This window comes from Lepidothrix coronata, unplaced genomic scaffold (genome assembly GCF_001604755.1).
Source record: "Lepidothrix coronata isolate B3197 unplaced genomic scaffold, Lepidothrix_coronata-1.0 Scaffold21, whole genome shotgun sequence".
In the NCBI taxonomy this organism is placed as follows: domain Eukaryota; kingdom Metazoa; phylum Chordata; class Aves; order Passeriformes; family Pipridae; genus Lepidothrix; species Lepidothrix coronata.
Window position 1 is genome coordinate 157766 of NW_016690201.1, and position 20455 is coordinate 178220.

The window sequence follows — 20455 nt, forward strand, 5'->3', positions numbered from 1 at the left end:
CTTTGTTCTTTGAAGTGTAATTAAATAGCAATTTCTGTTGTAGCTATTGTATCCCTCCTGAAAAATAAAAAAGTGATTTCATCCTGGTGCGAAATCCAGGACAAAACCAGACTATTTTACTACATGTCATTTAGGCCGATAAGCAGATTTCTTCAGAAAAGCCTTTAGTTGTTGACTTAATTGCTTTGGTTGGTCTGGGAGGCAAGTTCTAGGAAGAATGGTCTTCTCTAGCAGAAGTGTGGAAAACCAACCCAAAGTAATCATCCTGTCAAATGCTGCCTGCCTGGCCTTTGCCAGTCAGGAGAACGTTGTGCTGCAACTTCCCTGTAGAAGAAAAGGGTTTTCAACGAGGCTCTTCACCTTTGCTTTTCTTCCTTACTTAGATTGGACAGCTGTTTAAAAAAAGAATTTACCATATACTTCAGATCTTTGGAGTGCCTAATATTATGAGATACATGGAGGCACCTATGAAATATTACTTTATTAATAACGTAAAGAGAAAATTATTTGAAAAAATACTACTGCCAGTTCTGAAAGCTGAAGAATTTACCTTTACAATGAAAATGAAAAATGTGTAAAAGCTTGCTCATACTTAGGACAAGAAAAATAATGTTTTGTTAGCTAGAATATAATTTAAAATATGTTATGGGAATTTACATTTTTCTGAAGAAAGAGCTGCCAAGTCAAATTAGTTTTGAATTCAAAAAATCTCTTGCTGAGGGATTTTGACAAGCCATATGGTACTCTCTTGCAAACACCAAGGCAAGGGAAAGTATTGTGTGGGCTTTTATCACATTTTAGTCATTTTGAGAAGAAAATATGTTTTAATATTTTTATATGTACAATTTATATTGTAGTTTAATGAGAAAGAAATAGCATGTACCTAAGATAAATCTAGATAATGAAAACCTACTCAGATGCATTCAGCTTGATTTAAGGTGCCTTGTTTTGATTTTAGAGCCCTTAATATATTGAGTGGGTTTTTTTAATGGCAGTGATGGATATTTATTTTATGTTGGACCCATTTCAATACTGCAGCAGCCAATTTCAGGTACTTATATGGACTGTCTAGAGAGGAAAAATAATTCTTGCAGCAGCTGTTGGTGCACAGAAGGCAGGTTCAGGTGTGAAGCTACTTTTAGGGACTTGTTGATATTTCATCCTCAAAGCAGAGGCATGATGTTTATTAAACAGTACTTCAGGATAATGCCAAGGGTATAACATGAAATGCTGTTATAACTCTGCAGCCTGGTGGTCTGTCACCCAGTTCAAAGCTTTGTACCAACTGTCCATTGCTTCTTCCTGCCCATCCCATCTCTACCACAGCTGGCTGCCTTCCTTATCATTGCGGTCAAGGCACTGTATGTGTTTTAAAACAAGGATAAAAGCAGTTATGTCCAGGGAAAATCGCGTTGGGATTCACTGGTGAATACAAGGAATCTCTAAGTGGAGAGTTTGGGGTTTCTTACTGACTTTTTTTAAAAGGTACTTTTAAGACCTCTTTCCAGAAGTCCAGCTTCACAGCATTTCTGTGCAGAAGCTGTGAGTTCCTGTTCAAAGGTCCACATCCTGCTTTCCAAAAGGAGGAAAGACTGAGAACCAGCTGGTGAGCAGGGGGTGCTATGCAGCCCTGCTCCAAGGGGTCTACACCTAGTGCCTGCACCAGGTCTCAAAACCCAGCCTCTTGACTCTTCTTTACTGCATCCCTGGAAGTGTTCAAGGTCAGGCTGGACAGGGCTTTGAGCAACCTGGTCTAGTGGAAGATGTCCCTGTCCATGACAGAGGTATTGGAACTAGAAGATCTTGAAAGTCCCTTCCAGCCTAAACCATTCTGTGATTCTGTAATTCTGTGTTTTGGTTTATGCTGTGAACATCTATTTTTTAGTCTGAATTTGCATATCAAATGCATTTAAGAAAAAGAAAAGCAAATCAAAAAGTTAAAGCAAATCAGCTGAAAAAGCTGATTTCTACCTGTGAGAGGCTAAAGGCAACTACTGCTTTGCTGGAAGGTGGCACGGGTTACTCGGGGGTTTTGTTTGGTTTTATATGTGGTGGAGCTGGTTTAGGGTAGGTTTTTTGTTTGTTTCTTAAGACCCAGTTAAGACCAACCGAAAATACCATTGATTCCCATTGTACACACACAGTCCATACCACGTGTTGTGAGCACATGCATGTGCTATGGCATCCCTCCCTTATGTCAAACAAGCTACCACTGACATTTCTCCAAAGACACTGATCTGTTACAAAGGGCAACTTCTAAAGAATAAAACTTCACAAAGTCACTTTTATCTTCACTGTGCAACACTTGTTTCCCATTAATTTAGAGTAAAACGGCTTGTTGTCAGTATCAGGGCATTAAAAACATACATCATTCCCTGAGCTGTTCAGACATGGTCAAAGCTCACATAAATAATTCTTCAGCCTTGGTATTTTAGGAAGGGCACCATCTGGCTCCAGAAAGGAAAAAAAAAAAAAAAAAAAAGAGGTTTTCTTTAGAATAATTAGGTATAGGAGCATTTTTTAAAATATGTGTGCTAATTAGTGCATGTTTTTACAGAAGGTAGAGACTATTAAAAATGTTCTGCATCCTCTCAAAAGACAGAGGACTACAATTTTGTCTTTGGGTGCCAGATCCTTTGACCCTCTGAGCCATCCTAGCATCCCTCCTGACACTAAGAGATGGCTTGAAGAAGCTATAAAATTATTTTGGCCTTTCAGAAGTGTTTTCTGCCAGGTACCCAGGATGGTTGTATTTCTCTTGATACAGAGTGGTGGTTAGAAAGTGCTGTAGGTAGTGGGTGCTGTAGGAGTCCCCTCAGGCATGATGGCCTTAGAGCCATAGCACAGTAGGACTACTTGTGACTGACTGACTCAGGGATGCCTTCAACTTACCAAAAGCTGAAGCAGTCCCTTGCTGGGAGAAGTAGGGTACCTCTCATTCACTTTGCAGTACTGTGGCATAAAGATGCACTCAAATGCTCTACCTTTCGTAAAGGATCTGCTTCAGCCAAGCACTGCAGTAGCTTGTGTGCTACACACATGGGCTACATAGCAAACACCTTGTCTTCAGTGGTTGTTGCAGAATGGTAATTCTCTGAGTAAAGAATTAGTGTCAAAAAATGGATAAATAGCACTGTACAGGTAAAAAGCTCCTTCCACAAATCAAAATAACAACTCAGGAGACCCATCTTCTGCGTTCCTGCTCAGGGAGAAGTGGCAATATGGGCAGCAGCAGCAGCACCTAGACAGGGAAATTGGTAATTATGGCCCAAATATGTAGGTCGAAACAGGATGTTCAGATGTACTTGAAAGTGCAGTTGGGCATTAGTGCAGTTTACAGGAGCATGATGCACTGCAGCAGCTGTCATGCTAACTAAAACACGGCTGCCTTCTCCGCAGAGTTTCTGACAGGTGTATGGAGAAAGCGGTGACTTCCACACCAAGATATGTGTTTACAGAGAGTTTCAATGACAGCATAAGTGTAGCCGCTCTGCACTGGAAGCCACGCATCTAGGGCGGGCTACTCTGAAGGAATTGTTGTTTACTCGACCACTGAGATAGAAATCTGAAATTACAAGCATCCAAGTCTATGCAGCTGCTGTAATTTCTGATACTGCTGTTCAGGACTGTGTTGACGTGAGTGGCATGTAGCAAACACATTCCTTATAGCCAGAGTAGCGTATTACCCCAAAGTTTCTCTCTTCTGCAAACTACGTAGCAGGTTTTGTTTGTGGCATAGGCACGTGCCTGGAGTTGGGGGGCTCATTGGGCTGGGGTTATGCTCTAGAAGTGGCTCCATGGGGTCCCTCCTGCAGAGGGACCTGGACAGACTGGAGAGTTGGGCTGATTCCAACAGGATGAGATTCAACAAGGCCAAGCGCCGGGTCCTCCACTTTGGCCACAACAACCCACTGCAGCGCTACAGGCTGGGGACAGAGTGGCTGGAGAGCAGCCAGGCAGAAAGGGACCTGGGAGTGTGGATTGACAGGAAGCTGAACATGAGCCAGCAGTGTGCCCAGGTGGCCAAGAAGGCCAATGGCATCCTGACCTGGATCAGGAACAGTGTGGCCAACAGGTCCAGGGAAGTGATTCTTCCCCTGTACTCAGCACTGGTGAGGCCACACCTGGAGTGCTGTGTCCAGTTCTGGGCCCCTCGGTTCAGGAAGGATATTGAGGTGCTGGAGCAGGTCCAGAGAAGAGCAATGAGGCTGGTGAAGGGACTCAAGCACAAGTCCTTGAGAGGCTGAGGGAGCTGGGGTTGTTCAGCCTGGAGAAGAGGAGGCTCAGGGGAGACCTCATCACTCTCTGCAACTCCCTGACAGGAGGTTGTAGACAGGTGGGGGTTGGTCTCTTTTCCCAGGCAACCAGCAGGTAGGACAAGAGGGCACGATCTTGAGCTGTGCCAGGGGAGGTTTAGGTTAGATAGTAGGAAGAAATCCTTTACAGAGAGGGTAATTAGGCACTGGAATGGGCTGCCTAGGGAAGTGGTAGATTCTCCATCCCTGGAGATTTTTAAGATGAGACTGGATGTGGCACTTAGTGCCCTGGTCTAGTAACCACGGTGGTGTTGGATCAAGGGTTGGACTTGATGATCTCAGAGGTCCTTTCCAACCCAGCTGATTCTGTGATTCTATGATCATAAAGTATTCCACATAAGGTTGGTCTGAGCTGGATCCCTGAACAGTCATTTGATTGTATCTCTGTATTATCTTACAAATGGGGTCTTGGACTTTCAGGATTCTACCACAAGGTGTATAACAGGGAGGGAAGCGTAGTCAGCTGATGTTTCATGCCCTCACCCTTATGATGTGGCACTATTTGTTCTTGAAGATAAATAGGTGCATAAATATTTGAAAGACTAAACTTCTCTATTGTTTTTTTTTTTCACACACTTACAGTAACTCCCCTTTTGGGCCTACATATAGGCCTTACAATATATCCTGCTGCTTTTAAACTTCATAGCAGCATTGTATTTGCAGAAACCAATGCCTGTGGTTTAAAATTCCAGAAAGTAACTCCTATATTCAAAACATTAATAGGAATCCTAATTTGCATTTTCTGACTGCTCATGGTTTTCTCCAGAAGGCATCTGAGACTTACAGCAATTTTTTCAATAACTGAACAGTACCTATATGGTCTAATGGTATATTGGAAGATTTTTGTAAGCTGTGAGTGCATTCATCAGGTCTGAGTTGCAGTTGTGTGGTCCTTTCCAGCATTGTTTTATATGTTTCATATTATTTTAAGTAGTGGGGGGTTTTGTAAAAACAATAAACAATTCATGCAAAGAAAAATAATAGCACATCAGAAGCTACTTTGTATATGCATGTACATGTGTAAATACATATGAGGCAGAAGCAGAACCTGATACTTGGCAGCATTTCATACCTTCACACATGTCAGTAATATCCACAAGTAGAAATGATTGGCACTAAAGTCACAACAACCTTACATATCTTCATATCCATGTATCTGTTTCACCACTGAATAAGAGTCTGTGTAGCATTAATTGTTCCTTTTTGTGTATTGTTTGCAGTTTGTGCTGCTGACACACCTGTTAATTTTCAGCATACTGGTTAAGAAAGGCAGGCAAAGACAAAACTTCTAGAAATGAAGGCAATATTGATTTCTCCTGTTGGTGAAAGTGCACATCTGCTTCAGCTCATCCTCCTAAAGCAGGAGACAGTTGTCAGTACCAAGCCTGGCTGCAGGCATCTGTGAAATGTAAAAAGCTGTGTCTGTGAGGAGCCTATTAAATCTAGAGAGCCACAGAGGAGCTGTCAGTCACTTATTTTAGCATAAATCATAAGGATTTATAGCATTATACTTTCAATGAGCTTTTCCACTTTCACACCTATGTTGTTGTGCTATCAGTGAAATGATAGGTCTTGTTTCCAGGTAACAAAGACCTGTTGATGATTTGAGGAGGCTAAATTCATCTCATCTGCAATGCTCTCTCCCTTATCAGTAGGGAAAGCAGTTGGAAAAAAGATGGAGCAGCCAAAAGCTCGTCATCAGCTGCAGGGGTGTCTGTCCAACGTGTTCTGTTGAAAGCATGTACAGCTTTTTCCACCCACTCAGTGTTACAGAAGGATAAATCTGTCCTTCATCTGTGCCCTTTGAAGTTGTAAGTTCTGTAAGGCCATTTTTTTTCTTTTGAGGTGATTAGCACATGATTTTCAGCACAAGTAAATGAAGCTCATTCACTGAAAATAACGTTCTGTACTCATTATACACGTTACAGTCACAGGTAATTATTTGCTCTGTGGTGAACTCTAGCTGGTTTCTTTGGAAATAAACACTGCTAAAACCAGCAAGCAGCAGGTCTGGTAAGTGAGTGCAGTAGGCAAGTGTGGCAGAACGCTGTTAATCAGCTGTGGACCACACAGCCTTGATGAAGGGCAGGTAGGAAGAACACTTTTCTGTGATGCACAGTATTGGATGCACAGTTTTGAGTGCCTGTCTCAGCAGCATGTCAATGATTTGTGCACTTCTGCAGATTTTCTATCAAACTTGCATTCACCAAATATTTTATTTCTTATTAGGGTGTATGGGATTATTACAGCAATATAGTTGTAGCTTCTGCAAATGTTTAAGAGCACTGATAAAAGTGATGGCTTCTTCTTACAGGGTCTTCTCCGCTTGCTGGAACCCTGTTTGCTGCAGGCAGAAGGGAGCGTGGATAGCAGATAGCAAGCCTGTGGCAGAAGCTGGGGAGCTGAACCTTAGGATAGTTGTGCATGAGTAAGCAAATGCCCAGATGGATGTGCAGATAATGGAGAAGGGTGGGTTTGCAGATCTGGAAGACAGTCAATAGTAGAGATCTGGCCTTTTTCTATGTTTTAGGATGCCTTGACAGAGGAAATCATGATTTGAAGTAGAGGAGCAACAAGCATGAGTAAAAAAAATTACTTTGTTGAGACCTGTGAGGCATTAATTTTCAACTTCCTAGACAGGTAGAAGGGAAGTGCCTGTTCATGTAAGGAGGACAGTGGGCTAGGCAGACAACTCACAGGAGGAAAGTGATTAGAACAGAAGGAAAGTGGTCTGCTGTTGAGTTTCCTCAACAGGACTGTGGTGGCATTGATTTAACTACATCACTTTTTCAGATTTTTTTTACCTTGTTTTTCCTAATTTTTTTTTCCACTGAATTTATTTACTTTTAACTAGAGTGATCAGTGTTATTTTTTTTTCCCCTCATACTTTGCATACTTTGCTTTCTGGTACCTTCATTTTTCTCCTGAGATTCCTTCAAGCTTAAGTAAGTGTACAATAAGCATACATATTTTGGGAAGCTGATATTTTGTAAAATATAAATTGTTACTAAGTTTTCACTTAGCAAGAAATTCGGTAATTTTTTTATTTACTTTTATAGTGGGAGATATGGATAATTCCTATCTGTTCCTGTACTGCCAAACCTATCTATGCAATTTTCACTAAATTGAAGTCAAAAAGGCACAGAGGGCAAGTGAGGAAAACCAAGCATTTTTAATGCTGCTGTTGGCTTTGCCAGTGTGGCCGTGGAGCCCTTCCATGTGTTTAATTTGGAGTAGCTTGATTTAGCGTCAGATTTCCTCTATGATGCTGTAGGCATCTGGCTGATACTAGGGGGTAGAAAATAGTGCTTATTGGCTGCTTTTCCAAAGCTAAGACTTGCATGGATTCTTTTCCTTTGTTTTGATGCAAGACTTGAAGCCTGGATCAATAAGACATGCCTTTCTTAGATTGTGCTGAACCCCTGAAACAACTGTATTTGGAAGGTCCATCTGTTCCTTCTCCTCTTACCTGGTTATGGATCCTCAGACCAGAATCTAAAAGGATGTCCTTACAAGGGATACTTGCATATAGACGAGCTGCCATATGCTTTGATGGTGCTGTGGACCATAGTGTGTGTGAAAGAAAACTTTTTTTTCCTCCTGTGTTTTTGATAGTTGGAGAGGAGCATCCTGGGTCAGGGACTGAGGACCACTTCTGTTTTTGGTTAAGTGCTGATCAGACAGAAGTCTTAACACGGCTGTGATTGCATCTTCCAAGAAACAGCAGTTGACCAAGTGGGATGCAGTGACCACCCCCATGTCTTCTTGCTGTTTCTTCTTGCTGGTTTAATCCCGTGCAGACTGATGGGAAGAGTTAATGGCTATGGTAGGAAGGGAGCCCAAGTGTCTCACCCTATGAGAAAAAGTCTCTTTGCTTCCAGGTGCCCCTGGAAGGAGCCAGCAGGTTTGGATCCGCTTTGCCATCTCCACTCCACCAATATTTCCTAGGCCTCTCACTGCAGTGAAGCAGCAGTGTGTGCAAGGGGAAGGATACAAGCAGCAAAAGTTCATCCTCCTTTTTCAGAAAGTCTTGTCTTCTCCCTTGGTGTGCTGCCAATGGACATTGACTTAAAATCTAGGATGACAGGGCAGTATACTGTTACTTAGAGTCCCAAAACAAAATCTCTCATAATTCTGATATGACAAACACACGCTGTTTATCCTTTTATTCAGCATTTTTATATATATCATGGGTTTTTTCTACACTATTAGCCTGTGGGATATATTCATCCAATATCAAGTTATGAAGAAACAAAAAGGACAGCTCTTTTTTTAGTATGATATTGACTTTTTTTTTTTTAAGGAAAAAAGTATTCAGAGTAAAATATAATGGGGAATTTTAGGTAATTATTTTTGAGCTACAGGTTTTATTGGACTTAGTAGAAACTTTTAAGTCCCTTTAAGCTATTGGATACACAGCAGCATTGCTGACTAGCATAATGAGAAGATAAAAACAATTTGAGTAGTTTTAGCAAACGGAGATGTGCTTTAGAAGTGCAGCTGAGAAGCATGACAGGAGTATGCTGCAGGAGCAGCCAGGGGCTAACCTCAGAAAGAGCGAGAAATTTCACCAAGCCACAAAGGCTTTGTTGATCCCATTTTGTCTAATTAGGAATACCTAAAGTATACCTAATTTTCAAAGTAAAACTCTTTGCAGTATTGACTCAGAAACTGTTTCCTGAGTCACATTTGCTCCTCATCTCTTGGCAGATAGTTTTTATCATCAGACTTTGGTAAGCTATAACTCACATCCCTGGCAGATGTGCCTGACCATGTGTAAAAAAACCACACCATATGCTGGAACTATTTTAATAAACTATTCTCAAATTTCTAGTACGTTAAAAAAATAAATTAATCATAGTTCCTTTAGTCATGGCACCATTGTGAACAGAAGTATTTTTAAGCAGATATGGTGGCCATTTTATCTCTTCCTCTGAATGATGAGAACTAACCTAAAGCCCTATTTTGTAAAAATTTGCATCAAAGAAAATCGTTAACAGTGGCCTTTAAGTTGCAGCATCAACTGTGGGAAAAATAACTGTTTTCCACTGTTTGGTGCTTATAAAAATCACAGCTGGGCTTTCTGATTCTGACCACAACTTGCCAATGTTGGATGTGTCTTTTGACGTGGTCCATCTTTTGACGCGGTCCATCGGATCTTGTGGAAACATTCTTTGCTAGCCTTGTACTAATTCAAGCATTTTAAAGTAGGTAGATGTTTGTTCCCTAAGTCCAATTTATAAATATTTGCTTGGAATTACACTACATTTTTTTCCTATTTACAGCAACACTGCTATACGTGTAACTTTTTTAAACCTGTAAGATTTACTCAAAGGACTTGAAAATTCAAATCTGCAAATATGGCTGGTTTTGGATTAGCACTGAATCCAGAAGTAGAGTTATGTAATTCTGAGTCAAAAGCTAGGGTTTCCAAAAAATGGTGTGATTAGAAGGCCGTTGAAATCACAGTTGATGTTTTGGAGTGGTGTTTTGGGAAAAGAAGCTTAGGTCTTTCTCTTTGAAAGGAAAATCTTGCTATAACAAAGCACATGTGCTACATAGGCACTAGTGGCTCTCATGGGTTTTCCTTCCAGTTCTTTAGTAGATTTTGGAGCCTTCCTTATTTAAAAGGGAGTGGATTAAAAAGCAGAGCTTTTCTGGTCCCATTTCAGAGCTGTTAGACTTAGCAGTTTCCTTTGTCTTCTTGGATCTGGGCATTGGAACAGAGGCTGAGGTGGTAAGGCAGGTAAGTTGATGTGCTGACACAAGCAGTTCATTTTGTAGTAGCATTTTTCATCAGTTACTGAGCTTTGAACTGCTCATTTAGTCGCAAGCTTTGCAGAGACTGATGCTAGTAACAGCTTTTTTATGTAGTTTGAAAGTTTTGCTGACTTGGAAAGCAGTATCTGTTTCACTTTAAATGACAACAGTAATGCCTTTAATGATGGACATTCAAATTTTAAAGGAGTATGACTATGTACAAACCTCTTTTGTTTACCTATCAAAAATTTTAGGAACTTCTGATGATTATTATTTATAAAATGTCATGATTATTGTTTTATATATAACATTTGGAGTTCCTAAGCTGACAAAAGATTATTAGTCATCATTATTTAGATGCAATCTAGATGTTTTGGTACATTTAAACTGAAGAAGCTTTTCTTCTGTATGTTCTCCAGTGTACTGCTTTAGCAGTAATGATGACAGAAAACGTTCAGAGAAGTGCTCAGTGTGAACCTCCCTAGGGTAAAGCTTACACTAATGATAACCCTTGTAAACTACACGCTGTGGCATCCACTACAGAACCATCTGCTCTTGGAAGGACATGACTTTCTAAGACCTCTACCTTGTGGAGAAATTTCCTTCCATCTTTTCAAAAGCTTCTGCTAAAGTAGTTCCAAATCAAGCTACATGCAAATCTTACAGGAAAGCAGGGTACATACAGATTGAAAGCTGTACTCTAGCGTGGGAAGTGGGGAAAATAGCCACCAAACTACTGAAACAGCTGAATGTTTTGAAGTCTTGGAGCAGAAAGTGCCCTCTGAAATAAACAGCAATTGAGTAGTCAGGTTTGTGAACAGGCAAACACAACTCAAGAGTTCTATTTGGTCATGTTGTAGGACTTTGAAAACTGTTGGTGAAGTGCTTCATGGGATTTTGGACCTAAACTCACGGAGGCTCAGTCTGGAGCTCATATTTAGGATTATGTAGAAAGCCAAACTATATGCATGTGTAGGAAAGCTGTCTGTCCTGTGCCGTTCATGACTGGCTGAACTACAGAGAGAAGAGCCAGTGAGAAGCATGCACTGAGCTCAGTCCTCTTGAAGGAGGGAGCTGAGGATTTCTTTATTGATTAGGTGAGAGAGCCTGTTTAGCCTTGGCCAGATGGGACAAGTTATCTCAGCTAGTTTCTAATTATAGCTCATTTCCTTGTACTGCTAAGGAAAACATTTAGTTTATATGGAACTAGAAAGGAGTGATTGTTAGTATTCATGAGAGAGGATTTCTGAAGTACTGACATGTTTCCTTCAGGATTTTTTCCTCATTCATAAAGAAAAACTCTGTGTGTTTTAAACACACTTAATGCTTCGTGTACGGTGATGATAGCTGAATTCTGCTGGCACTTAATGCCTACTCTCTGGCATTTTCAGTATCTCTTTAGCTTTAAATACACTGCCTGTTTCCTGATGTGTACTGCCTGATGCCTTGATGTTGCTGGATGCAAAGCCAGGTCTCCTTTCTCTGCCTGAGTACTTTCCAAAATCAGCATTAAGCACATAAGTGTGTGCTCCTGTTTATGTGGTTTTGGCTACTTGTGTCTTTGAAGTTAAGTAGGTGTTTATCTGACAAGCACGTCAAAAGGAACTCAACATCTTCCAGAGCCACAACCATTTTTTGAGTTGGATCTTCTCCCTTTCCTCCCTTCCCTCCCCATCCCCCCTCAAAAAAAAAAAAAAAAAACAAAAAACTCCCAAACAAACCATGAACAGTCACAAATGTGCAAGTTACTTCACATCTTCAAAGAGCTCAAGTGAGCAGTGATGATTCCAAAGGGTAATTGCTGTCCATTTCATCAGTGCTTATAAGATGATAAAGGACTTTTTTCCTTTGGTGTTAAAATTGCCTGGGCTCTAATATTATTCAGGGTTAAAACTAATTGAAGAAACTAATACTGTGATAAAGTATAAGAAACCCTTCAGCAAGTTCTGTTACGTTGCTTTAAAAGTGTTTGGTGCATTAAATACTGGTGGATATGTTTATCTGCAATTAGTTTCCCTCTTGGATAGTATCGATGATTCTCTTGTAACTAATAGTCCTTTTGATGTCATAGTCACCCACTGTGTGGATTTGTTTCACTATTTAAACAGGTAGAGATAAGAAACAATATACTGCTTATATAACCCATATCAGATAACATATCAACAAACACAGACCGCTTTGTTTTTTAATCATATTTGTATGGTGAAGATAATCAGTGTTTGAATTTTCTTGGAAGTGTTTGCCCTGCTTCCCTTTTTTGATGCCCAGCATATGAAACAAGGAATGATCATAGCCACCCAGCTGAAATAGGCGTTGCCATATGCATGAGTTTTGATAACACAAGCCTTTTTTTCACTTGCTTTAACCAGTCCAGTCCTTTGACATCCTGAGGTGTATCTTGTGTTTTCTGGCTATGTCAGAAGATTAATGACCACTGTGAGCTGTGCATTAGACTGCCTGTTGTAGCTCATGTGAAAGAGGCTTGTTTTCAGTAGAGCAAGCTGGATCACAAGGATGAGCTTGCTGAGAAAATGCAGGTGGGCTTCTGTTGCCGAGATGTACAGACTCAAGACTGGGCAATGTCTGGCTCCCTGACTGTTGTGGCTCAGCAAAAAGGATTATTAAAGACCCATTATATTCATACAGGTTTTGCCTTGTTTTTCAGCTGACTTTGTCAGGCCCAGGTGGGGAAGTACGAGGTCCATGGCACGTTTGCTGTGTATGTTCTTCTCTTTACCCCTATTGTGAAAGTCTTGAAGGCCTACTAAAGGGCTTATTGAAAAAAGTAACTTTTTGCCAGGCAAGGAAAAGGGAGGGAGACAGAGTAGTTAATGCTGAGTCCTACCTGAGGAGTCCGGCTTCCATGGAGCATGGAAGGAAGCTCTGGAGGAGAAGATCCTTGGCACGGGGAGTTGGTAGACACTGAGTTGAAAATAGCCAGTGATGTACCTAAGTGGGTGTCAATAGGACCTACGTGTATGCCTACATAGTTGAAATGCCTCTAGGAAGTGGACGTCAGAAAGAAAAATCCACCTGTTTCTACTTCAGAGATGATAGCAAGCAACTTAATAAAATATTTATTTCATGAGGCAGAGCTTTTTAACCTCCCAGATTATATTTAGTACAGGCTAGTCTGGGCTACTTGGAGAAAAAGGGAGGGCTAATGCCTCAAGTAAAGATTTGGAGTGCTAGTTCTAATTTAGAGTTTCTGAAGTAGTTAACTACAGCTTCTGAAGTAGGTGCTAAATAGACATAATAGCTCTTGAGTTTGGACACTTCCATTCCAGAAGCTGCTAATTGACCTCTCCTGCTCGATGCTGCTGATTGCTGCGAAGAACCATAGCAGCAAATATATCCTGCTGTTCTCTAGTAATGAGACCTTGCTCCTTGGGTCCAGAAAGTGTAATAAAAAGCATCATTGCTGAACCAGCCAGGGCAGAAGCATCAGCAGTAAAAAATTCAGTGCAAAAGGAAAGTACCGGACATCTTTGTAGATATAAAATATCATTTAAATCAGTGGACTCCAAGATACTGAGGGAGGTTCAGCTCCCCAGATTTCCCGTGCTTTAGTAACTGGAATTAAGCTGTGCTGTGTGGCAGCTGAGCAGGCCAGTGAAGATCAGTCTCGAGCAGTACCTCTGCTAGTCACAGTTTTCAGATACAGGTTCATAGTCTCTTGCATCTTAAGGGTGTTCGAACAGCCCTTGTTCTGTTTTACATTTGTCAGAAAAATATGACTCCTAAGCACTTAAAAGATGTGTTTGTGGCAAGAAGTTTCAGTATTGCAAAAGGAAGATAGAGGTGGAAAATATGGCTGCTTTCCTCACACTTCCTACAGCTTTTGTTATTTCCTTGGAGAAATATCAGCTTCCTGATTTTTAGATACTCACCTTCTATCCATTCTTCATATATGATCCTGCTGATTTAAAAATAATAATTAGTCTGAAGTATGACCTGCCTCATCTACTCTTGGTAAGGATCTAAACTAACAACAGCACGTCCTCTGCCTTTAAGCTTCTGTTGAAGATTTTTTGTTCTGTCACTCAGATGTGTGGGTACTGTTTGGTTCTTCCCTTGTGAAACACAGGCAGAGAGGGGGATGAAGAAGGATGCCAGTTAGCCCTGCCATGGGGACATGGAAAGCACTCTCATTAAGAGCATCAATAGCTAATGTCATCTCAATTTAGCAGTGTCCTGCTGGGATCTTTCTCTGAGCTGTCATACCTCATGCTGGTGCTTTCTTCCCATGTTTGAACCTGTGTGGAAGGGTTTAATCTGGCTCAGAGTTTCTTTAGCACTAGATCAAAGAGAGGGGAATGAGGTAAACCTCAGCCTGCTCAAACCTGTATGTAAAGAAATGGAAGGAAAGTGAGTTGGATAAACCTTATATATAGGTGTAATTTAGACCTAGCAAGTACAGCTTCTCTTGTTGTACGTGGGACAAGATCCTGCCTCTGAATTACTGGTATTATTAACATCACTGACTCAGTTTTATATGGCAACATCTGAAAATTGTGTAAGGAAGCTGGCTGAGCTCTTATTAGCTAGAGAAAGGTACATCAGAAATAGAGCAAGGCAGGGCCTGATGTTCAGTGACATCTCCTAGTGTTATTCCCTACAGTTGCCTTTGTGCCCTCCTGCAGTTTATGAGAAAAGACGGCCCTGACATTGACCCTGTGTCGTGTTAGGGCACAGAGCAATTTGTTATGTATTTGTAGATCCTGCTTTTATTTTCTTTTTCTTAGAAACAGCTGGAAATTATGTTAAGAGCTCTCAGAATATGATGGTCGATGGTAAGCACTGTCATATCAATAAACAATAATTTTCTTCTCTTTTTATCCCACCTTTTTTCGAATATGTCCAATAGCAACAGAGAGAAGAATTCCCAGTTCTGTTGAGGTGCTTTTTTTTTTTCGTTTCTTAAATATATAGGTTAGTAGGGTTGTTTTGTGGCAATTACTGCAGTTCCTGCAGGGAAAGTTTGCAGTTATTCAATTAGTTTGCAGTCCTTGAATGTCCTAGATTTGTTGCCACAAAAGTGGGATGAGAAAATTTTGCAGCAGGACCTCCTATGTTCTTGTAAGGATTGTTTCTCTGTATTTAAAGTAAAACCTGTGTCTTTCTGGTACTGTGTTAGCAAATTCTTAGAAACCTGTATGATTTTAGTATAGGCAGAATTTATGGCAAGTCATGATTTTGTGGTGGTTTGGTCATCTTAAGAAATGCCTTTCAGTTGAAAGAGGTCTTCTGAAATCAAAGGCCGGTCTTTCCCTCTATCAGGCTGTTCATCAGTTACCTGCTCTGAATGCTATAAATGTAAATCCTTTCCAGAAACAGTTTCATTCACCGTAGAGAGGCTGTTTCTTGAGTCTTTGGTAGTGTATACTTGCTACCTAAGCAATTTTGCCAGGACTAAATGGGTGTCTAGGAGAGAAAAGTTTTACAGATCGTGAAGGACTATTTTGTTTTCCCCTAATGACAGGGAGTATTTCCCCAGACAGGGAGTATCTCACAGCAAAAGAAGCAGTTTTTGGTTTTCCATGTGATGCAAAATACCATTACAGAATTTCAAATTACCAAATGACACAACTGGAATTTGAACAGGTATAACCAACTTACTAACTGAATATATATTTGCAAGTCTGTTGTACTTTTTCACTCATGGGAGAGAGGAGCCAAAAAAGGACAGTTTTTTCTAGCTCTAGCTTGAAGTGAAAATGAGGATTCAACTTGCAAAGCCGAAGTTGTGTTGCTCCCCTCCTGGTGATCAGAATGAGGATGATTGCAAGGAAGGGCCAAGGGAAAATTTTGTTTCAGCTTTGAAGTCCATTTATAGTTCGATTTTTGTAAAACATTGGTCCTATTTCCATGAAATTGAAGTTATGTGATTTCTTTAAAAATTTTTGTTTCATTTTTACAGACTGCTCTTACTCAGCACCATCTAGTGGACTGACTGTTATTGTCATTTAGAAAAGAGGTGGTCTCTGTGAACCATATAGCAAATTAGAGCATCCAGTCCTTATAATGTGAATAATGCACCTAAAGCATTTTTGTGACTAGTTATATAACAGCATCAGAAGATTAACAGTTCTTTTGTTGAAAAGGAGCAGTGGGAAGGAAAGAAATTTTAAGATAAATGCAGGTAGTGGTGCCTGTTATATCCTATATTCCTTTAGTTCATTGAGCTCCAGCCTGCTTGTCTGCTTTTTTCTGCCTTAACCATGTGATGCCATCCAGGTTGTAGCATCTCTAAGGAAGGATTTTTGAATACTGTTTCTTTGTGCAGTACAACACAGCACAAGCCACAGCCTCATTCATCACTGTGATACAAATGATAGATACAAGGTGATGCTAACAGTAAGCTCTGAAGTCCTCACCTGAGAAAAATACTCCGGAGTCTCTCTAGTTTAAATTGCAGGCAAGGAACTCAGTGTTTGGCTCCTTGAAAAGACATGGGTTTGTTTAAAACAAAAAACAATTCTTTGGAAAACTTCCCAATAGAGTGTCTGTAATGCACTTGATAGAATTGTTGGGTCTTCCCAGCAGCTGCCTCAGGACTTGGGAAAGCAAAGGGGTCTGTGGCTCAGGTCTTTGGGGGCACAAGGCTGTAGAAAGAAGCCCTTAATCGCCAGAAAAATTAATCTTTCTGGAAGGACTGGTTGTTTCACCTCAGGCACACCTGGCTACATCACCAGCATCCTACTACTTTTTTGTAAACAAGGTTTCTTTGGCAGCAAGGCCTTGATTTCAAATCTACAGTTGCAAATGAAGGGAGAGAAAAGGGAGAAATCCCAAGTCACTGGGCAGAAAACCCTGACAAGTTGCAGATGTATGGGTGAGAGCAGGCAGCCACCACACTCTCTCAGTGATACTGGGCAAGCACTAGAGGCAAAACTTCTCTCCAGTATGAGGAGCAGAGAGCAAGAGGCAAATACGGAAAACAGGAGCAAAGCAAAGTTGCGTTGTAGCAAATGCACCAAGTTGTAACATCTACCCCTTTAAACTTCCTTGCTTTTTAACATTTCATCACTTTAGGGTCTGTTGTTTTTGTTCAATCCACATGTTTTGGACAATGAAAATAAGTGGGTTGGTTTTATTCTGTAAATTTATATGCATTAGAGCAATAACATTGTGCTGAGGTTTCTAAAAAAGCTGTTCTTAAATAATTCATGGTAGCATTTCACTTCATTTTTCCAAAATCTAAATGTGCAGACTAGAGGTCTTTTTTCCCAGGTTTCAGGGAACACAACATTTTAATATCATCGTTCTCCTTTCTTTCTTCCTTATTCTAAGTTTTTAATGTAGTGCAGCAGTCGAATTATCACTTCTCTGCTGGCCTCCTCAAAATATTGCATTGCAATGTAACTTTTCCAGGCAGATGTGTCTGGTGTTTCAGATGAAGTAAAATAAAGGTTTAGGGACTTCTCTTTTCAAGTTTTTAAGTTTGAGAAAGTAGCTGTGGATAGTGACTGTAGTGAATCTATTCATCTAGTTGAGTGGGTGCAATCCTGTTTGGAAATCCACTTGGTTTCCATTGACTACAGCAGGAAACATGGGTCTGGAAAGGTTGTAATGTTTACTTAACAAATTTAGTGACAGGAATCCTGTTTTGTTAGAGGTTTGAGGATAAATCCTACATGCTGGAAAAAAAAACATTTGCAAAGAAGGTGGTACTGCTTTGTGTAATTTGTGTGAACCAAACATTAGCAAGCATATGGGAATTCAGGAAGACACTTAAAATTGTTTCTTCTCTTTCTGTTTCTCCTCTAGCTCTGGGATTGTACACAGTAAATGCAATATATGGAGATACTATAATTATGCCTTGTCCTCTAGAAGTACCAGAAGGTCTTATGTTTGGAAAATGGAAATATGTAAGTATAGCTTACCTTTATATTTATTAGAGCTGTTATAAGATGATGTGTATTTTTTTTTGTCTGTGTGTGAGTTTACAAGAATCCAAACGATAGGATTTCTGTCTGAGATACGAAGGCATTTATTCCTGTGTTTGTAAGACTTCAAGATTCCAAACTGTATAATTTCTGCCAAGCACAGATTAGAGGATTGAGGAATTAATCCCATTGTTCAAGAGAAATAATTATTCAAGAGTTCTCTGCCAACCTGTATTAGAGCTCTGGCATGTTACCCAGTTGGTGTCTCGCTTGCTTGACAGAGCCATGGGTGTACATTTAAATACTTTTGAAGTAGGCTGCCTGAAGCAGAGCCTGTTTTGTCCCTGGGAAAGCACTGTCCCCACATTTGGTTGATCTGACAGTCACTCGGAACTGTTTCATGCTTCATTGTGTCTCATGCACAGCGAAGAAGAGAGCAGAGCTGACCTCAGTAGAACTGCTGGTGGTTTCACTCTGCTGTTTCTGGCAGAGAACAGAGGCAAAAACGTGGGTGCTCTCTTGGTGTGTTGGTCAGCCTGCAGTAGGAGCATTGCAGGATGAGCTTCTCCTGTATGTGATCAGTATCCCAGGTCAAAAGGAGAATCAGCATATCAAAGTCAAATGAAGCCTGGAAGCATACGTGGATAAAAAAACCCTGGGATACCAAAACCCTTTTGTTTCTCAGACTGACATCGAGACAACAGGTTTTCCTGCTTCTGTGAAGTTCACCTAAATCTCCTCTTGTGCTCAAAAAAATGTTACCTGCAGTAATAGATGATTTCTAGTTTGACAGTGGATTTAAATATTATGTAGTTCTTTCTCTCTCTTTGCAAATGGCATCCACCAGCCTATTTTACAGCAGAATATCTGCCGCTGGGGGCTGTGTCCTATTCCCCCTTGGCTACTTCCTTTATACCTTCAGGTTTGCAGCTTTTGCAGCCCCCATCCACTCAATAGTTCTTTTCCTGCAAGCACGTTTGGGAAATGAAGTCAGAAGACTGTGGAGAATGTTTCCCCAAAAAGGGGCACTAAAACTGTTTCATATGAGCATTTAGAAGGTGGAGTGCCTACATTTTGCAATGTATTTTTTAGTCTGCTGACTTTTTTGGGGAAGACACAAGTCCATCTCTATGAAGATGCAAGGATATTCTGAGAAAAAGAAATGCATTATCTCTTTCCATTGCATTTGGATTGCCTATGTTGGACAAGTACCAAGCAGCAAATAGAGATGTTACAGCTTCTTCTAAATGCAAAGGGACACAAAACCTAACATACAAAAAAGCCTAAGTTGCTGTTGTATGGAATTGTTGACACAGCCCATACAACCAAGAGAAAGTGATACCCATTCTCCCAGGGCAGCTCACAGCCTGGCAACGCTTGTCCTGGATTAGGATTTTTTGGTCAGGTGATTATTTCATTGGAAAAAGGAGGAACTCTGTTTTCTGCTCTTCTGTCTTGGGAGGAGCAATTTGAGTTCCTGGTGGGAGCCCCTGGGAGACTTGCACCCTGGCAGGAGCAGGCGTTGTGTCGCTTCAGTGTCTACCTGGGTGTGCTTGCGCTGGGTGCGCATCTGGAGTTAAGAGTTCACTCGCACTTGACAGCCAACTTCTTGTGTATTGAGTCAATGCAATGTTTTCTTTCCTGTGTGACAGACATCTAGACAAATCCAAGAGTTAAAAGCAGGAGAGGGAGAAAGACTGTAAGGGAATTTAAACTTCTCAACTAGGTGATGCCTCCTGCTCTCTGCCCTGCTCTGGCATCGTTCATCTCTTGTCACAGCATCGTCATGCTTTTGTGGGCTCTGCACTCAAACTGAGGTATTGTGCTGGGAACACTACTAACATCAGTGCTGCAAGGTATAAGGGATAAAAGGGAATGAAAACCTTTTCCAGCCCTCAGCGCAATACTTGAATGTAAAGGTAGAGTCAATGTTTCACCTCACTTTAAATAAAAACAGACAATGTCCCTCCCTGTTCTGTGCCTGTGTTTGTGTAAGGAGGGGGGAATCAAATCCCCTAGATCTGCCCCTATAACTTTGTCCCTCATAAAATAAATATTTATATGGGAGGTTTGTACAAGGCTGTCAACTTTGTATTCCTTCTTAGGATGGCAACTGCATACTGATTAATATAAGGAGGATGTCTAGAAAATGATACTTTGCAGATTATACTGACATGCAAAATAACAATATTTGATTGCATGTATAGTCCCATGCTACAAGCTCTCGGGTCCTTTAAAAACAAAGGGGAAAAAAAGCTAAAAACTAATTTAGAATAAAATAGGCAGTTATGCCTGATTAAAATCCTGCATTTGGAATGAAGTCTGAATATCTCAGACAAACAATATGAATATGTAAAACAATAATGAAAAAAAAGGCAACTGAAGCTTTTGAGCCTAGCTCACACATGCTTCTATTTCAAATACTTTTTCATACAGGCAGAGGCAAGTGGTGCCAAAAACACCAGCCTTTATCAGAGAAAGCCCTTTGCT

At 40.6% G+C, this 20455-nt stretch overlaps 1 protein-coding gene across 1 annotated transcript in view; it reads left to right on the forward strand.

The window, feature by feature from the left end:
* The window catches only part of ALCAM (activated leukocyte cell adhesion molecule), a 117531-nt gene that overhangs the window by 63708 nt on the left and 33368 nt on the right, over window positions 1-20455 (forward strand). Inside the window, exon 2 of the mRNA XM_017808001.1 lies at window positions 17847-17947. Coding sequence (XP_017663490.1) covers window positions 17894-17947 — 54 coding nt within the window. The 5' untranslated portion in view covers window positions 17847-17893. The remainder of the gene's footprint in view (window positions 1-17846; window positions 17948-20455) is intronic.